Source organism: Wyeomyia smithii, chromosome 2, assembly GCF_029784165.1.
Source record: "Wyeomyia smithii strain HCP4-BCI-WySm-NY-G18 chromosome 2, ASM2978416v1, whole genome shotgun sequence".
Classification (NCBI taxonomy): Eukaryota; Metazoa; Arthropoda; class Insecta; order Diptera; family Culicidae; genus Wyeomyia; species Wyeomyia smithii.
The window spans coordinates 66,179,206-66,200,097 of record NC_073695.1 but is presented as its reverse complement, the minus strand read 5'-3'; the positions used below and the strand labels follow the sequence as shown (position 1 = coordinate 66,200,097).

The 20,892-nt window shown below is 36.3% G+C and overlaps 2 protein-coding genes across 15 annotated transcripts in view; one reads left to right on the top strand and one right to left on the bottom strand.

Annotated features, from left to right (window-relative positions):
• LOC129725959 (probable cytochrome P450 49a1) overlaps nt 1-9,169 on the top strand; it is a 40,327-nt gene extending 31,158 nt beyond the window's left edge. For all 3 annotated transcript variants that reach the window (XM_055682428.1, XM_055682427.1, XM_055682429.1), the window contains 3 exons: nt 7,733-7,811; nt 7,887-8,120; nt 8,253-9,169. In XM_055682428.1, coding sequence (XP_055538403.1) covers nt 7,733-7,811; nt 7,887-8,120; nt 8,253-8,366 — 427 coding nt within the window. In that variant the 3' untranslated portion in view covers nt 8,367-9,169. The remainder of the gene's footprint in view (nt 1-7,732; nt 7,812-7,886; nt 8,121-8,252) is intronic.
• Nucleotides 1-20,892, bottom strand: part of LOC129725961 (G protein alpha o subunit) — a 207,414-nt gene that overhangs the window by 95,579 nt on the left and 90,943 nt on the right. For all 12 annotated transcript variants that reach the window (XM_055682439.1, XM_055682440.1, XM_055682431.1 and 9 more), the window contains exon 5: nt 8,778-8,938. In XM_055682439.1, the coding sequence (XP_055538414.1) occupies nt 8,778-8,938 (161 nt within the window). The remainder of the gene's footprint in view (nt 1-8,777; nt 8,939-20,892) is intronic.

Sequence of the window (20,892 nt, the reverse complement as noted above, 5' to 3'; positions counted from 1 at the left end):
TCCACCAAAATGCAGAAAATTGTAATATGATTATATGAACTATTGCAGTTTTGAAAATTGTCAAGTCGAAACCCACGGTTAACAAAATATTACACCCAATTATCTGGGAACGTACTCTTTAGGCTATATAAGAGTAGGTTTTCGGCCCAAACAAATACCATATCAAATATCAATATACACCACGCAACAGTTTGGCGTTTTGAAAGTATGGCAACTTTAATCCGACACAAGCAGAATTTTGTCCCCTAGCCGCACAGGTGCAACATGCAACACGCCACAGCGTAATAAACGGTTGCGTGGGTGAGAGTGCTATATCTTCTGTTAACTGTGTGATGTGACAGATGCCCGCATCTTTTCTTTTTCTGTCGAGTAAACTAATATAATATTAGTGGTGTTTTTCATATTGGAATTGTGGTTCAAATTCGTTACAGATACGAAGCACGCTGTGTTTAAAGACGATTTTTATAAGAAGTGAATGTACCTAAAATGTTTCTCCATAGGGTCATTGTTTTAGTTCTCCAGTTTCGAATTATGAAAACCCGAAAATATTTCATAGGTAAAAATTTGATCAATCCTCGGTTTTTAAATTTATATTTACCATCATTATACCTTTTGATGTTTGAAAGAATACAGAAAACTAGATATTCAAAAGCTGTAAACAACATTTTTTCCGAGTGAAAATAACTGAAACTTTCAGTCAAAAATTTTCTGCGTTAAACCAGCTAAAAAACGAAGCAAAAATTGCAAAATTTAGTTATATTATATTATTATATTAGTTATTATTGATTTAGTAAAGCAAATAATAATTTAAACTACGCGTTACAAATCTCTTTAAGATTATTCACTACGTGATGATTACCCATTTTGACATATAGTAATACAAATACACGCCTACTTTGATGATCAAAAACATTCAAATTATTTTATCACCATAACAACTGCTGCGCACATCAAATAACACCGGTTACGCCTATCGGAATACTTGGTTTTCAATATTATGCCGAAAAAGATGAAGAATAAACATAAATAAATGAAGTATTTTCTGTCTCATTCTAAGCTGGTTTGATATAGAAAAAATATCTTTACATGAAAATTAGGGTTATTTTAAGCGGTCAAAATGTTGTTTCCAGATTTTGGATATCTCGTTCCTTTTTTTGAATAATTTTCTTTAAAATCAAAAGGTATAATTTTGTTAAATATAAAATCCAAAACCGAGGATAAAGCAAATTCTTACCGATGAAATATGTTCGAATTTCCATATTTTGAAACTAGAGGGTTAAAACTATAATTCTACAGAGAAACATTTTAGGTACATTATAGTTTTTATATTGCAAAGTCGCGCAATTTTTGTCAAAAATCTCTTTTGTCTTTTCCTTACAATTCATAGACGTAAGATGCCCGAAACATACTGATAAATGATTTTTGAAGAAAATAAACCAAGGAATCCAGAAAAAATAGAAGTTTTGACCGGAAGTGTTGCCAGATAAATTATTTTTGTATTACAAAACTAAATTTACATTTTTCGGCAAATGCAGCCATTTTTATTTTAATCTTGATAATTTCATCGTGTTTCTTGGAAAATTTCACATAACAAACAACTATCATCCCGAGGTAATATGGGCCAATCTCGAGATATAACATTTTTACGAAAAAAGTTGTAAATTTCGTAATTATTTTATTTTATAAGATGTAAGATGTCCGAAAAATACTGATAGATGATTTTTGAAGAAAATAAACCAAGGAATCTAGAAAAAATATTGTTTTTTGTCCGGAAGTGCTGCCAGATCAATTATTTTTGTATTTTAAGGTTTAAATTTGAATTTTTCGGCCAATGCAGCTAATTTTATTTTAAATTTGATAGTTTCATCGTGTTTCTCAGAAAATTTTTCGTAAGAAGCACTTACCACTCCGTGGTGATATAAGCCAATCTTGAGATATAACATTTTTACGAAAAATTAATTTCGAAATTCAGAACTATTTTAGTAAAAATGCTATATCTCGAGATTGGTTCATATTACCCCGGGGTGATAAGTGTTTTTTACGTAAAATTTTTCAAAAAATACGACGAAACCATCAAATTTCAAATAAAATTAACTGCATTTGCCGAAAAATGCAAATTTAGTTTTAAAATACAAAAATAAGTGATCTGGCAACACTTCCGATCATAAAAATATTTTTTCTGGATTCCTTGGTTTATTTTCTTCAAAATTCACCTTTTACTATTTTCCGGGTGTCTTAGGTCTATAAATTATTAAAAAAAATTAATTACGAAGTTTACAACTTTTTTCGTAAAAATGTTATATCTCGAGATTGGCTCATGTTACCTCGGGATGATAGTTGTTTCTTATGTGAAATTTTCCAAGGAACACGATGAAACTATCAAATTTAAAATAAAAATGGCTGCATTTGCCGAAAAATGTAAATTTAGTTTTCAAATACAAAAATTATTTATCCGGCAACACTTCCGGTCAAAATTCATATTTTTTCTTGTTTCCTTGGTTTATTTTCTTCAAAAATCATTTATCAGTATTTTTCGGACATCTTACGTCTATGAATTGTAAGAAAAAGAAAAAAGAGATTTTGAACAAAAAATGCGTGACATTGCAATAAACAGGGGGGTCCCACAGAGCGGGGGGTATTCCAATCGAAACCAAAATTGGGATTTTCCCAAAGTGACAGTAGATGAATATATCTTCCAACTTTGAGCAAAATTTGCAAAATCTGTGATGGTCGTGTCAAAGTTTGTGCTTTTTCGTGGTCACTTCGTATGAAATGACCCATAATATTGTTGATAAAAAACGGTCTATACAAGAACAATTCGATTTCACTTAGATGCTCGGCGAATTCTGCTGTAAATTCATTGCACACATCTTGGAACGCCTTAAAAAAGACAGTTAATTCGACTTTACAGCAGCATTTTGAACTTCATTCTCACATTTGGCACCAATCAGCACCAACCGAATTTTGTTGCCCCTCAGCCGCATAGCTGCAATATGTAACACGCATCAACGTGATAAACTGTTGCATGGCTGAAAGTGCGCTGCATCTACTGCTATCTGCTTCTATCTGACACAAGAAGAACTGGGTTGTTTACCTTGTAAGCCGAAACACGATACTGTGTTACTTTGTTGCTTTGCTGAGAGCTTCGTCAGTTCGGTTCCAGTGACACAAAGTGAGATTCGGTTTTTCGTACATTTGTATCACATACGGAATAAAATCAGTTTGCATGTTCTTGAGCTGTTAGTGTCTCAGTGACTTGGAAATAGGAACTTTAGAGACAAAAAGGCCCGAACAAAGACCAAAAAGGAATAAAAAAGGGATAAAAAAGGGATAAAGAGAATTTATATAGAAGAAATTCGGACTGAGAAAGGAAATGATTTGTGAAAAAGGGCTTGTAAGTTTTAGTATACGAATAGATTGTAATAAGAAAGCAGTATAACGGTATAGTGTTTGCAACATGATTACTACTGAACTCTTAATTTTTTAAATGTTCAATTTATCAGAATAGCATCATAAATTCCAAACTATAATTTAAACGAGAAATGTGAAAACAGAGCGTTTTAGGTGAAAAAAAAAGACTTTAGAGAACTTTCGTTGAAAAAAAAAAGACTTTTAAGAGACTAGCTTTAAAATAGAACCGAGCCTCTAAAAAAACACCAGCTACCAGCAGCACGTCTTGCGAAACTGGGAAAATGACATAAATTGAAAATAAGGTGGAGCCTCTTATAACATGGTTCTAAGATAAACATCACGTACAGAAAGTAAGCTTCAGATTGGTTAGCCGCTGTTATTCCTGTTGATTTTAGTTCATGTTTTCAGTGGTTTTTAATTGACAAGATATTCAATTATTATATTAAAAGTTCTAGAAAACCTTTACGTTTTGAATAAGACATTTGTGTTCAAGATTTGTTCAGTGAAAGTAACAATGATTACATTCAATTCTACTTTATAATATCCTGTTCTCAATCTTCTATAATTGTTTTTTTATTGGTTGAATGCAGCGAAACTAAACTAAAAATGATTGATTTTCAGTTGAGGGCTTGCTAAAAAGGGGGCGCATAGTTATTTCCCAATTTGACGTCTTCATCGATGAAAGTTTAGATGTAATTTCTAGTTGCAATGTTTTTCAGCGTGTTCTTTATCTTTGAATTCTCTTTGCCCTTTCGTTATTATTTCCTGTTGATATTTTTGTATACAAAAACTATCAAAATTTAACGACTTAGCGAAATAAAAACAAATTTATACATTTTCTAGAGCAAAAAATCCTCAGACATATATCTTATTTTGCTCTGTTTGTATGGAGGAAATTTCAAGAGATTTTTCTGCTCATGCTTAATTGAATCATTTCTTCATTCAATCAAAAGTATGGGGTTATATCTGAGACACGACTGTTTTATTGACGTATGCAGCTTGAAGCTCAGTTATGGTGATTTTCAACAAAAGTTTGTACTATACACGAAGAATTTAAGCCGATTTCAATCGAAATTAGCAGAGAATTATTTTGAGAAAAATTCAATCTCATTTAATAATTAATCGTTTTGATATAAACGTTTTTTTATCAACTTCACAGGAGCATCATTGCAAACAATTCGTTCCGATTGTCTATATTTTCATGTGTACTGTTGCGTTTGAACTCAACATTTCACTTGCTTACTATTAAATAGATTTGCCAAATATCATACAACGAGTTTGAAATCCCCGATCAAAACATTCGTATTAATTATAAGCGTTTGAATTGGGTACATCTTCGTTACACTTTTTTTTAGACTTAGTCCTACGTCAAAAATACAGTTTGCTTTTTCTGGCATTTTTTTGTACTGAATATTATTCTAGATTGCGTAATGCAATGCAATATGAAAAACGTTTAATTTTTTTTCAATTTGGTATTTTGGATATTGTTCATACTCGACAAAGCAAACCAAAGCCTTGGTGCTACATTCCGATTCGGAACTCGACCTTCTGTTTATATTATACACAGACTTCGCAGCCGACTGTTAAGTGTACAGTACAGAACAATTGCAAGCTAGCGCTACGATTCTACTGACACTAACAGACACTCCCGAGCCGGGACTCGAACCTACGACGACTGGCTTGTTAGGCCAGCATCGACCCCTCGAGACTAGCTGGGAGGGTCATTCATACTCTACACTGTTCTTTAATCTTGATAGAGATGACCATTCAAAACAAAATTTTACATCCCTTTTTTATTCGTGTAGAAAAGCATTTATTATAGATGTATAATTTTATAATTTTGGAACAAAAAGTAAAGTAAAGTAGTTCAGCTCTGCTCGCCGAAATATTAAATACCAAGAGCCATCGAAGGCACAGAAAAATCATCAAATGGGAAACTTTATACGCCAATTAGTAAACGCAATTTCGGGACTGTAACCGTCTTGTGTTTTTGAAATGCGATAGGGAGAGCGAAAAACATGAAAACAGCCAATTACATAATTGGGTCAACTCGGAGAATTCTGGGGATCATAAATATTAGATCACGTTTCCGTTAAAAGAAGGCTGTGCATTGAAATTCGAATCAGAAAGATAGTTTTGATTCATTTATCATTCCCGAATTGTATCGCACCATAGTAATAGGGTTAACACTCGTATTTGCATGCAAGTGAAGTACCTTCCTCATACTTGTATGCAATCAGTTACGGTATGTTTTATTCAAGCGTCAAATCTTGTGTCTTCAATGACCAAATGCGTGACTAAGCTTGGTATCAATTGAATGCAGTCATACCTGGATATAAGGCAACTTAATTTTTTTTCGTTACGTTATATCGAAGCACGAGAAAAATTATTTTGTCATTGATGCAAATTGCTTAATGGCTACTCAAAGCTGCGCAAAAACCTATTCCCCTTCACCTAGCAGTATATACACACCTGTCTTATGCCCCTTTAAGACAATTTTCGTAGACAAACATGACCAGTCACGAAACATTGAAAAAAATATGTCAGTTTTACCCCATTTTACGGTACTTATTGGTTTTAAAACTAATTAAAAACCTTTATTCGGAATACTGCACACCCAAAAAAAAAAGTTGAGCTTTAATTTTAAAATATTCAAAAAAGTTACGTTATATCGAGGTAAAAGTTACGTTATATCGAGTTACGTTATATCGAGGTTGCCTCACATCGAAGTATGACTGTATTACTATGCAAAGTCAAGCAAAGCTCGCACATATAAGTTTCCGTGTAGTAATAGTACACTTACGAATACAGTGCTAATAAAAAGTTTAACAAAAAAATAATTTCTAGCTTTTAATTAATAATAATAATATGTAATGCAATAAAATTTTATGGCATTTCTTCAAGGTCATCACCACCGAATGTTTCGATCTTGAGGCATTCTTTAAAAAACAGCCTAAAGTTTTTCAAGTGTGAAAAGAAAAAACGTAAAGTCTTCTGTCCCATTCCTTCCATGCTTTATTCTTCTCCGGTGCGATAATTACGTGCCTAATAGAAGAACGCAATAAGCGGTGAGATTTTCATGCACAGCGGATGAAGACTCAATGCACGATTTACGAGCCTTGAATAAAAGCACACGAAGACAATTTTACGTCTATCATATAGCTTGATTCATACAATTCTATTTTTCGCTCTACTGAACCTGTTAATCGGATTTAAGATGCTATCTACAGCTAGATGCTATTACAGCGACTACGCCCACGAGCTTCCATTTTTTTTATGGAATCAAAATATTAACATTGTTGCCGCTGTTGATATGCTACTAGATGCAGCAACAGATACGGAAAAAAATCCCTAGTCACCTAAGCCAATAATCTTGTCAATCGAATGTGATATGGCATAGCAAAGTTCTATGCATCCAACTTATAAAACTCCATCAGAATTACTCCAAAATTGTTTAAGCATTTGAACATTTAGCAAAGTGCATGAATCACGCTCTACTCAATCTTCCAAAAGTTATTAAACAAAAAAAAAACCTCACAGACACAGATATGTAAACGGACTTCGCGTAGCTATTTTCATTTTGATCAAATTTACTCCGTCTGAACCCACGACTCGGGCATAACGAAATAAGTAAATTGTCTCGATAATATAATCCCAAATTGATAAGCACTTCCTCCTACACACAGCAGAAATTCCCCGAGTAGTCTCTGGGGGTGCGTAAAAAAGTTATATCGTTCATAATCATCAGGAATGTCGCAAAATTCCATTCATTTTTTTTTACCTTCGCATTTTTGGGAAACCGAAATAATCTCGCGTTTTTATTTCTATTCCACCGATTTCCGACACGCTTTTTTAAAAGGCAGCTTCCCAGAAACTTCAACTTAACAAGTTCAACCGTTTAATTCTTTCGTTGCCATTTGCGACCTTCGCCGGACCCGACGAAAAATTTTGCTAGTTCCAAGAAAGTTTAATTTTATCTATTCAGTAGAAGATTTATTTATACAAACTGTCACGTCGGACTTGTTGTACCGCGAAAGTTGACGATAGATAACAGTTTGATGGATCTTTTCGATACTTCAAAGGAGATTTGCAGTTAGAATTCATAAATCTTTGATATATCTTTTCAACCGTCGATTCGAGTGCTGCGTGCCATATCCGATTCGATTCGGTTGTTTCTTATACATTTGATGTTCCGACTTTGTTCCATTACCGTCTTAACGCTAAGCTGAGAGTAGAATTTTCTACGCCATTTCCACCTTCGCATTCAATTTATCGTTACATCATTAACTTTTTGAATCGCCACTCTCTCTCCCTCTTCCAGAATGTATCCAGTTGTGATTGGCAACGGACGCAGCCTCCAGTCGGATGCCGTTATCGGAGGATACCATATTCCCAAAGGGGTAGAACCTTTATCACTCAACTTTTCTCTTTGATTATCAACCCACGCTTTTCTACTGTGCTTTTCTCCTCGGCAGACCCATGTTATTTTCCCCCATCTGGTCGTTTCGAACCTAGAGGAGTACTTCCCGGAACCGGATCGCTTCCTACCCGAGCGGTGGCTCAAGCGTGGTGAGCTTGCCGAGCATGCCGGATGTCCGCACGCCGGTCAAAAAATTCATCCCTACGTAAGCCTACCTTTCGGATACGGTCGACGAACCTGCATTGGGCGGCGTTTCGCCGAATGTGAGCTGCAAATTTTGCTGTCCAAGGTGAGCATCTGAAACTCTGCGTATTCCCTTTCCGGAGAATAAGAGAAAAAAACATTATAGATACACATCTTGTGCGTGTCTGCGGTTTGTTCGACCTTTCCTATTCTTTTACATCTGTGTTTACATTTGCAGCTTTTCCGACGGTACCACGTCGAGTATAACTATGATAAACTAACGTACAAGGTGAACCCCACTTACATCCCCGCCAACCCGCTGAAATTTAAACTAACGGAGCGCAGTGACTGACACTATGCGGTACCTGTTTGCAGAGTAGCAGAGAATAGCTACTGCTGGGATAGCGTATAAGAATCGTAGAACTAACTGGGAGATATGCTAATTCCCTTCCGGCTCTTCTCAGCCCCTGCACAGCACACGAGAGCACACCGGCGATGTAATAAAATATTTATGTACATAAATGTATGGAATAAATCGAGATAAGCTTTACAAGCAGATAGAGCACACGGTGTAAGTCATTTTTGGTTTTGCATTTTTTTGTATCTCCTCCGTACTGAAGTCGAGTTGAGCACCGATTAGGATAAGTCCCATGAGGTACTCGCAATGAACTGCGCGCGATAACCCCGTAAGCGAACGCTCGTTTTGTTCTGTGATATTCTAGTTTGTGGTGGTATTATAGTTAGACAAAAAAAGGCTACTCACTATTTAGCGGAATCGTTCAGCTGGTACTCGTTGCTACGGCAGAAGCATTCTTGCACACCGGAATCCGACCACAGTCTTTTCATCGCTAACAGCAGATCCTCCGAGAATGGCTCTGTATCGTGCATCCGTTGCACCACATCGAACACCATCTTTGCGTCACACTGGAAAATTGAAAATGGTAGATTTGTTTAGACATTTACGAATACAGATTACAAACTGATTATTTGATGATAGTATAATGATTACGTTATGGAATCTTACTAGAACTTAAGTTATGTAAATGAGGATAATTTTATGAAAACTGAGGTAAATTTGCGTTAACAACACATCCACTCTGATAAATGTAAAATTTTACTTGATTTTTGATCGCTCGTTCGCACAATCGTCAATAGAGAAGCTTTAGTTTAAAAGAAAAGAACGCGAGTGAAATAAAAAGTGACAAAAAATCTGAATTGTGAAAGATATTCAAATTGCTTGAAGTGGACTCCAAAATCACAGCTTACTGTCAGCCAACCTCCCAAAAAAGAAGTTGTGAGGCTTCACCAGGTTATTGCTCGGGACTAACAAGCAATAGGTTCATGCCATTATTACACTCATATCCATTAAATTTACATATATACCGGGTAAGGTTCGGGTAAAAACCGCATACAGCTCGGGTACGAGTATTAAAGTTTTACAAATTGTCGGGTTCGGGTCGGATCACGTAACTGTAAAAAATATTTTGCGGGTTTGAGTCGAGTACCGGTACCTAAAAAATCAGACTTTGGGTTCGAGTTGAGTACGGGTTTGGAAAATTCTCAATAAGCCGGGTTCGGGTACGAAAATTCCCGTATTCGACCAATGGATTTTTGTTGCACCGTAGATATTTTTGCCAAATGTTTTTGTCTAATGCGATACCAATTATCTGGACACTTTTTAATTTCCACAACACTTTTTTCGGACGAAATGTTGTTTACTCTAGAGGAAACTTTGAACAAGAAAAATGACCGTGTTTTTGGAGCATGTCTTCGTGATAAATCAGCCGGTAAAAGAGCAGTCGAGCGATATAAAAATGCGTCAGCTGTGATGGAGGTAGGGAAATTACCATTGCTATTCATTGACAGGGGCGTGAAAATGAACAAGGAGTACTACTTGCAATCAGTACCACCGTCCCCCGTAGTTTAATTGGCCAAAACACCATGCCGGATACAGGGAGATTGCGGGTTCAAGTCCCGTCGGGATGCGGTATATTTTTCCAGATCTGTATCATATTTCCAGTTCGCTTATTTTTCGCTTTCCCCACTGCACACATTGTCTGCTTGATAAACTCATTATGATTCCTTGGAGAAGTTTCAACCAGGCTTGTAATCGGTCAAGATGCGATATTTTTTGCGATAATTGTCTTGTTTCATTTCTGATGTTGGCAAGGCTCGCAGTCTAAATACGTTCTTGAACAAACAAACCTATATCATTGATCACCCGTACACCCTGTAAGTTCTATGCGATTACTCATAACAGAAAAGTTTATATACAAACAATAATCACAGAGTCATAATAAACTTAATATTGCCATGATATCTGCGTTGAAAATAAATTGGTAGGCTTGGAAACAAAAATATTAAAAATAAAAATATGTTCGCGTGTTCGACAAACGTATTGTTTTTGTTTGGTGTTGGTAATTCGCTAAGATCTCCGTTCCGAAGAAAAACTAATTTTGAAGTGCATTAGCTGTGATAGCAAAGATGTGTTTTACGTGCTGATTATGAGGAATATATCATATAAATGGTATATATTCATCATAGTTCAAGCTATACGGATTTAGAGCTCGATTTGTGGGACGATTTTAAATCCGTACACTTAGGGTTATTTATCAATACTAGTCAGTCTATGTCAGTTATTATGTTTTTAACTGCCATCCTCTAGTAACTGATCAGACGTACCGTTTTTGGACAATTTTCAACCGTCCGGTTTTTGTTTTTGCCGTTTTGAACCGTTTTTTAGATACACACACAAATAACAGTTGCGAACTGCTGGGATTCCAATAATTTACGAAATGGAAGATCAATTTCTAAACTGTCAGGAACGTGTTAAAGTTACTGAGCATCTTTTGGCTTTCCGCGCCAACTGAAAAGGACATTCTCTATTGTAAATAATATGTGAACTGAATAAACTGCAAGTTGAGACCAAATATCTTAAAATAACAATATAGTTCACTCTCGAATTTCCCATATATTTCCGTGAAGACAGACAGGGAACACCCCCTCTTGTGGTGGAAAAGGTAACTATACTCATTGCACAGTGGTACAGTAAGGCATTTTAGGCGGACATGAGCTTTTCGTTGCGATTTTGGTTTGCGGTTTAAAGCCATAGTTTTTGTAAAAAGTTGTTTTTTATACATAGTCCTCTATTTATGTGCAAATGAAATTAGGGTGGTCCTAAAATCAACGAAATAAAAACAAACTAACTTGTTTTTATTTGCATAAATAATTGTGAACATTCTTTGGCAAACTTGTAGACCAACTAATTCTAAGTAACTTTGTAAAAAAACTTTTTTGTAGACATTAAATTTGGTTTCCAAAAACAGTCTTTTCGCTCTATTTTGACGAAAAAACATTGTCGATATATTGAAGAGTTTTCACTATTTCTATTTTAAAAATAGGCCCTTTTAAAATATTAATGTCTCCATTTAGGGCAAACATAAATAATATTTTTTGGTATCATTTGAAAGAACAAATATTGTATAAATATTGTGAAGAAATACCGAAAGTTGCTTAAAATTAGTTGATCTACAACTGTGCCGATGAATGTATACATTTGTTTCTGCAAATTAAAAAGTTAGTTTTTTTTTTGCACATAAAAAATAGACTAAATATAAGAAACAAGTTCTTGGAGAAAAATTCAACTCTAAAACCACAAAATCGCATCGAAAACCTCATGTCCGCCTACATTGCCTTCTTGAACAAACAAACCTATATCATTGATCACCCGTACACCCTGTAAGTTCTATGCGATTACTCATAACAGAAAAGTTTATATACAAACAATAATCACAGAGTCATAATAAACTTAATATTGCCATGATATCTGCGTTGAAAATAAATTGGTAGGCTTGGAAACAAAAATATTAAAAATAAAAATATGTTCGCGTGTTCGACAAACGTATTGTTTTTGTTTGGTGTTGGTAATTCGCTAAGATCTCCGTTCCGAAGAAAAACTAATTTTGAAGTGCATTAGCTGTGATAGCAAAGATGTGTTTTACGTGCTGATTATGAGGAATATATCATATAAATGGTATATATTCATCATAGTTCAAGCTATACGGATTTAGAGCTCGATTTGTGGGACGATTTTAAATCCGTACACTTAGGGTTATTTATCAATACTAGTCAGTCTATGTCAGTTATTATGTTTTTAACTGCCATCCTCTAGTAACTGATCAGACGTACCGTTTTTGGACAATTTTCAACCGTCCGGTTTTTGTTTTTGCCGTTTTGAACCGTTTTTTAGATACACACACAAATAACAGTTGCGAACTGCTGGGATTCCAATAATTTACGAAATGGAAGATCAATTTCTAAACTGTCAGGAACGTGTTAAAGTTACTGAGCATCTTTTGGCTTTCCGCGCCAACTGAAAAGGACATTCTCTATTGTAAATAATATGTGAACTGAATAAACTGCAAGTTGAGACCAAATATCTTAAAATAACAATATAGTTCACTCTCGAATTTCCCATATATTTCCGTGAAGACAGACAGGGAACACCCCCTCTTGTGGTGGAAAAGGTAACTATACTCATTGCACAGTGGTACAGTAAGGCATTTTAGGCGGACATGAGCTTTTCGTTGCGATTTTGGTTTGCGGTTTAAAGCCATAGTTTTTGTAAAAAGTTGTTTTTTATACATAGTCCTCTATTTATGTGCAAATGAAATTAGGGTGGTCCTAAAATCAACGAAATAAAAACAAACTAACTTGTTTTTATTTGCATAAATAATTGTGAACATTCTTTGGCAAACTTGTAGACCAACTAATTCTAAGTAACTTTGTAAAAAAACTTTTTTGTAGACATTAAATTTGGTTTCCAAAAACAGTCTTTTCGCTCTATTTTGACGAAAAAACATTGTCGATATATTGAAGAGTTTTCACTATTTCTATTTTAAAAATAGGCCCTTTTAAAATATTAATGTCTCCATTTAGGGCAAACATAAATAATATTTTTTGGTATCATTTGAAAGAACAAATATTGTATAAATATTGTGAAGAAATACCGAAAGTTGCTTAAAATTAGTTGATCTACAACTGTGCCGATGAATGTATACATTTGTTTCTGCAAATTAAAAAGTTAGTTTTTTTTTTGCACATAAAAAATAGACTAAATATAAGAAACAAGTTCTTGGAGAAAAATTCAACTCTAAAACCACAAAATCGCATCGAAAACCTCATGTCCGCCTACATTGCCTTACTGTACCACTGTGCATTGTTGTTGAATTTCTGTGAGCGTGTGACATTCTCACAAACGAAACTGAATTTACTCAATTTTAGATTTAGTTGACTCAATTTCATACTTTCACAGAGAAAAATATGTTGTACATTTCGTGCGTATATTGTTTGTATGTAAAACTAACGCCATTCCGGGAGTTAAATATTGATAATATAATAGATGTAGCTTATCGAGGCACGAAGAAGAAATATTCAAATAATCAGGCCACGACGTGTAAATGTAAACTAATCCCAAGCAGTGATGGAAACGAAACGAATATGATGCAATCATCGTTTAATCTCCACATGTACACATCATGAAGTGTACAGACCGCGACCAAACTTGAATCTTCTCAACACATAATGAAATGATGATATGGTGCGTAGGTTTCTGGGAGAAAATAAACACATGACTAGACTACATCTGCCCTGAGAAGCGATTCGCTCGTTGCGTTTGTCTCGCCATATGCCGGTCGTTAGGGGAACAAAGAATAGCAGCAGAAGAATATCATGTCGCCTAAGCAGCAGCAGAGGTGTGGTGCGGTGAGAGGGAAAGTGTGGGGGAAGGGACTACTTCGGCAGCGAGAGTAGGAGAGCATACATTGTCATTTTCTTCTCTGACAAAAAATCATATTCATGGGTAAGAACATAACAAGATCTGATCGCTCTGTGTAACAGAGACGAATAACTTCATATACCGAGTTGTGCACATCGAGAACCATATGTTGTGGTGTACACTAACGACAAGCAATATATCGTAAAAAGGAAAGCAAAGAGAGTGAACCAACACCGATACTTTGTTATTCGCATACTGACAACGATGTCAAAGCATCTTAGGCCTGCTTTATATGTATTCAAAATCGCGAGAGGTGATTTTTTTCCATCGCTGATCCCAAGTTGCTATAGACGTGGTTCCCTGTGTAACTTCACTAGCTCAGATCCATCACGGAAAGCAACTACGAAATGTGCGGCCGTCAAGCTCAAGCTCAATAATCAGGCCACGAAGTGTACAAATTAATGAATGTTTCAATTACCTCGTGGAAAAGATAAAAGGAGAAACCGCACAATGGTTGTCAATAGTCGTGTATGGTTGTTGTGCAACTTTAAGCTTAACGGGTGTTAAATAAAAAAATTCTTTCTCCAAGAAAACTGCTCTTTGGGCTCCCTAGAAACAGTAGGCGTGTTTGGTTTTGCTAGTTTGAATTTAGTCAAAGCAAAGATGGCGTCGAAACAGCACGTGCTCCGCGAACGCATTGTACGGTTCTACAAAACGCATTTCCAGCAAGGAAAAAAGTTCACGGTGACACATTTTAAGGAAGAAAATGTACCTGTCAGTACGGTATATCGTATCCTGGGTTCCCTGAACGTAGAGCGGAAGGTCCGAAGTGGTCGTCCGGTGACGATAATGACGAAGCAGAGGAAGACATCGTTAAAGAAGCTGTTTGACAACAAGGACGCAACCAGCCTGCGTGACGCCGGTCGGAAATATGGCTGCTCCCACGTATTGATCCATCGGACCCTCAAGATGAAAGGAATCGTCTGCAGGAAGAAGACGAGGTCGCCGGAGTACACGGAGGAGCAGATTGAGACGGTTAAAACACAGTGTCGGTGGATGACCAAAAAATACCGCGGAACGTCTTTCGTTCTGGACGACGAAAGCTATTTTCCGCTGTCCAAAACGCATATTCCAGGGAATGATAATTACTACTCCAGCGACAAGTCATCCACACCGCCTGAAGTGAAATACAAGTTCAAGCACAAGTTTGAAAAAAAGGTTATGTTGTACATCGCCATTTCCGACCGGGGCATTTCAAAGCCTTGGTTTAAGCCGAGCGGTCTGGCAATCAACCAACAAATCTATCAAAAAGAGTGCCTCGATAAAATCCTGCTGCCGTTCCTGAACGAGCATCACGCGGATGGGAAGTACGTCTTCTGGCCCGACAAGGCGTCTTCCCATTACGCCAAGAAGACGGAGGCGTATCTTGAGGAGAAAAAGATACCGTTCGTGTCGAAAGATCGTAACCCAACAAACTTGCCCCAGTGCCGCCCAATAGAGGATTTCTTTGGCTCACTCAGTGCCCTAGTATACAATATAAACAATTGGAGGGCCAAGGATACGAAGCAACTGACTTCAAGAATCCGGAATTGAATCCGAAAAATGGACGTAAGTGCCGTACAACGTTCTTGTGAGAGCATCGCAACAAAGTTGCGTCGAACAGCAGGCCACGGCCCTTACTCAAACATTCACTGATATTTTTTTGAAGAAAATACATTATGTTATTAATAAAAAATACTAAAAATCGATAAAAAAAATTTTTTTTCTATATGTGATTGAAAAAATTCTCATTTTTTATTTAACACCCGTTAGATAACACTTGAATGTTCTATCAATTTAACAATTTAAGTATGGATACATATAATGTTGTAATTGGTTTAAAAGCTTCATTATATTAAATATAAGAGATATTGAACAAAACAAACATAATTAGTGATAACAACTGATACGCAAAAACTATTGTTTAATGTTTAGTTTTCTTCGTTTTGAAAGTATTTTTTGTTTTTTTTTATCCCTCCGAATTTTTTGCTCACGAGTTCTAATCTTCGTATTCATCACTTGCAGCTTTGCTTTAACCAGCATATTTATGTATTTACTAGCTGACCCGGCAAACTTCGTCCCGCCTATTTTTGTGTTTAATTTAATAATTTTCAACATTCCAAATTCATTGATTTCTTGCGATTTGTTTATATCGTTTGAAATTATTGGTTTTATCGGAATGACAACATCCTCGACTTTTGCCTTTAGTACATCATCTCTATTCCGAAAACACTCATATTGAGTGGTATTCAGTTATTTTCGTTGTTTTCCAGAAACTGAAAGTGGTCATCTTCGAATTCAAGATGGTGTCCAGGGTCAATGCTTGGCTTCTATACATTATTTCGATTACGGAAATATTCATATGCAGTAGTATTCGGCTGTTTCCCAGAAGTTGCCATCTTACAATTCAAAATGGTGTCTGAGGTCAATTTTTAGCTCCATGCATCATTCTGGTTAAAGAAACTCTCATATTGGGTGGTATTTGGTCCCTTTAGGCTATTTTCCAGAAACCGGAAGTCTCCACCCTGGATTTTAAAATGGCATTTGGAGACAATTTCTGGCCTCTGAGCATCATTTTGGTTAAAGAAACACCCATATTTGGTTGTTTTTGGGTCATTTTCGGCAGTATTCCAGTCACCAAAAGTCGCCATTTTACAACTCAAAATGTTGTCTGAGGTCGATTTGTGGTTTCAGTGCATCATCACGATTTCGGAAATACCCATATTGGGTGGTATTTGGTCATATCTCGCTGTTTCTCAGAAAGCGGAAGTCGCCATCTTGGATTTCAAAATGGTATTCAGAGACAATTTCTGGCCTCTGAGCGTCATTCTAGTTAAAGAAACATCCATATTAGGTGGTATTTGGTCGTCTCTTTTCCAATCACTGTTAGTCGCCATCTTACTATTCAAAATGTTGTCGGAGGTCGATTTGTGGCTTCAGTGCATCAAAACAATCGCGGAAATACCCATATTTGGTCATTCGCCGCTGTTTTTCAGAAACCGGAAGTCGCCATCTTGGGTTTCAAACTGGCATTTGGAGACAATTTCTGGCCTCTGAGCGTCATTCTGGTTAAAAAAAAACACCCATATTAGATGGTATTTGGTCATTTTCGGCTGTTTTCCAGTCACCGGAAGTCGTCATTTTACAACTCAAAATATTGTCGGAGGTCGACAAATGTACAAACCGTGGAACACCACCTATGGATTGCCTCATACATGGGCGAACTTCACTATTATACAATATTCGGCCGAGTCCACTTCACAATAAAATGTGCATTTTTTTCAGTGTACCCATTAGGGTAATATTATTGTCAAAAGTTACTCTTTTTCGCATGTCGTGTAGAACAAAGTCAGAAGTGGCGCACCTAGCGGTCGAAAAGGTGACTAACGCTTCTGTCATTTTCAATTTGTCTTCATGATTTCACGTAAGTGAACTATATTGGTATTTAAGATATTTGTTGAGACCACGAGAGCAATGATAATTGTTAGACAAAATTCCATCTCCAAATTTCACGACCAGATTTGCAAAAATCTCAATCCACAGCGCAAAGTTTTATCATAAGCTAATTTGTGTTGTACATTATGAGACAGATTCATCGCAGCAATGCATGCTTTGATGAATCTGCCTCATTTTGTAGGTGTTCTTCCTTTCACGGCTGTAGGTATTTGTAGTTACCACATTGATGTACGGATTTTGATTCAAAACTGTACGGATTTCAGGTCCGATCGGTATTCTACCATTTGTTTTGTGTGCGAGAGCCGACCGGTCGTTCTACATTTACGAGTGAAAGTCTACTGCGACGCACACTAACGAAGCGAATCAAATGAAAGTGTAGACCGTTTACAAGCCTGGTTTCAGCCATGTTTTCCTTGGCCAGATATCACCAGTATCAATTCCCAGGACAAGCTACAATTTTGTGTCCCTCTGGTTAGTCTTATCATATAAGGAACTTATCTTGTCAATCAAGAAGAAGTCGGATAAGAGGTAGAAGGTACATTTAATGCCTAGTTTCATACAAAAGAAATCAGCTGTTAGGTATTATTTTAGTGGTTATTTACGTTAAGACGAATTTCTCGTTTATATGTTGCGAATTATTTTTGAAAAGAGGTGTCACGAGGTAAGTGTGATAACAGAATTGGTATTGGTAGTGTTGGAGCAGAAAATGAGGAAAAGTTTACTGTCTCAGGTACACTAAAGGAGCTTCGTAGTGCGAACCTTAGCAGTTGGCATTATAGTCTAAAGATGTTATTCCAAAACCTCCAAACAAGTGTAGCGTATGCACGGCATATTTCGTAGATTTCAGACTGGTGACTAACGCTTCCACTCGGATTGTATGGGGTACAATGTTTGGGAGTAACATTCAAACCAATCTGAGAGGAAGTAGGCCCGATAGTCATAATTGCTGGCCACGCCCATCTTTACCGTAGCTTGGGGATATTAGAAAGGATATTGATGATGTAATACTTATTTAGTGAGAGGCCACCGACTCAGTGACACGGTACTACGGAGTTGGATTAAGAGGGTTAGGCAAGAACTTGTAGACGTAAAAACTATCTATTAAAATTGAAAAATTGGCTAAATTCCATGCATCCAAACCGTTAGAGTTCATAAAAATGCAAACACGCACCTGAGCCAAAACATATTCCTAAATTTGATCTCAAACTGCCAAACTTATCATAGAACAGTTGTCGTAAATTCGTATCACGCTGTCACAAAAGTTTAATCATAATTATTAAAACTATTTAGCTGCAACATGTAGCCAAAAATTTGAAAAATCGAAAAACAAAAGCTCAAAGAAATTATAGTGTTTAATTGATTTTATTGATATTTTCTGTGAGTATATATAGTATTTATATATCACTATATGAAAGAGAAAGAGAAAAATCACCACAAGTCGCAACTCGCAACCTTTTACCACAGATAACAGATATTCAAGCTAGAACAAAAAAACTTCAGAAATCGCGTGTAAGATTTCAAATTCTTACTCGTTTGCAATGCTAACGACATCTTTCTGCAACTTGCGACTTTAACCACTTTAGTAATGGCAGCGCTGGATTATAGTCAAAGCTGCCAGACGCATGAAAATTCTCACAGATAACAGAGTCGCTGTTTTTGCAACGATATATCACTTTTTTATGAGGTTTGGGTATTTTTTTCATATCAACACTAAAACAAACAAATTTATCGCAAATATAAACTGGGATTGAATAAAATTGTCAATTATGTACAAATTACGACTGCTAAAAATTTCTACCTTAAAAAACGGCAACGCTTCTTATTGCAATAATATCGATAAGGGCTGGAAAACTATCGATTTTATCGAATCATTGACCACTAAGTGCTCTTAGCGCCACCATACTGCGTATTGCGACATGCTAAAAAATCGTTGCGTCTTTTTACACATAAAGCAAAATTGAATGTCTGTTATCTGTGCTTTTACTGAGCAGCTCTACCGCCTTGCTGCTCTATCCGAAGGTAGATGGCGTTTCAATAAATAATATAATTATAGCTATCCAACCATTCCTGTAAACTTTTGCGCCTCTAGCCCAGTGCTTGCCAACCTTTTTGGCTCCGCGATCCTTTTTCTAAACACAAAGAGCTCTGCCGTAACACAGAGAGCCCCCCCCCCCTCCTCCCCAAAAGAATTCCGAACATAGCTTTAGCAATACTAGGCTGCGTTTTTCAGTCTCATATCGTTCTTCAAGTCTAATTTGTTTCACATCTTGGGCCTAATACGCAGAAGAAGTAAAAATCTGCTTCTACCGAGATATCTGGAAACAAAATTTAGTTACCCGGCCTCCCTAGATGAACCTCGGGGCCCCTTGCTGGCCGCGGACCTCCGGTTAGTAACAAATGCTCTAGCCATTTCAAAAACTTCATCTCCCACATACTCCAATGCGATTTCGTTTGAAAATTATGTGCTATATCCTATAAATTTCAGTTGATTCTGACGTGAACCACGATTTTGTTTGGAAATTCCACAAATTGCAATATCATTTAAATTTTAGTGGAATATTATGGAATATATCATAAGCGATGAAGGCAATTCTTTACATGCGATTCGATGTAAGATTTTTTTTGTGTAGCTCATAATTTCCCTCTTAACTCGTTAAATAAAACGCTGTCGAATGGTTAACCTAGCGTCTCCATCATTTCAACCGTGAAAGGAGGCACACGGTTAACGTTCGTGTAAGAGGGGATGGGAGCTTTTGATGCATCTTTAAAATGGCTAGGAGCACCTAAATTCACAGGAATGGTTAAGTAGCTAAAATCTTTCTTTTATGCCAGTTTGAGCACTGAGGCTACACCTGTACTGTACCTTATTGTGATTTAGTAAAACAGTAAATATAAATAGTAAATCCGTTATTCTGCAAACAAGAAAAAAACTTCATTCTACAAAACTACGTAAAATTGACGATACTACAGCATTGTGGAGTACCATTTAACTCTATCAGCAAAAAAAAGTTAGATGCTGATTCCATCGAAAATTTGGGTCACCTTAATTTGTGATTACAAGATAATGAGCGCTCTATCATATTTCACAATTTTGTCAAAAAAGTTTTTCTCTAGAATACTACTATCGAGCTGTAGATTCAAATTTTCCCTTAAACTCGTTTTCTAGAACGCGATCGAAAGGTTAACCCAGCGTCTCCACCGATTCAATAGTTAAAGGATACGCCTGGTCCGCATCGAATAGAATTTGATAAAAAGTATTCAAAGTATCAAAAATTGAGATATATCAGTAGGTATCATCGCTTATAAAATTTACCTTTCATTGATGCAATGAAAAGCAATGAAGGTATGATGATGCACGATGCTCGTCATGAACTGAGAGAGGTATTTAGTTGCGCGGCCGAAGTTTAGAACAATATACGCTGATCGGTTTAATAGTTTTGAAATTTGCAAGAAACAATGTCCTCTTCACATTTGGATTTCCAATCAACCACGTTGGAAACGTATGACCAACTTCAAAGAGAATGAACAACTTGCATCAGGATGTGTATCATGAACATTCGCTACATAGCATAGTGACGTTTGTACAGAACTGTGAATTTGATTTATA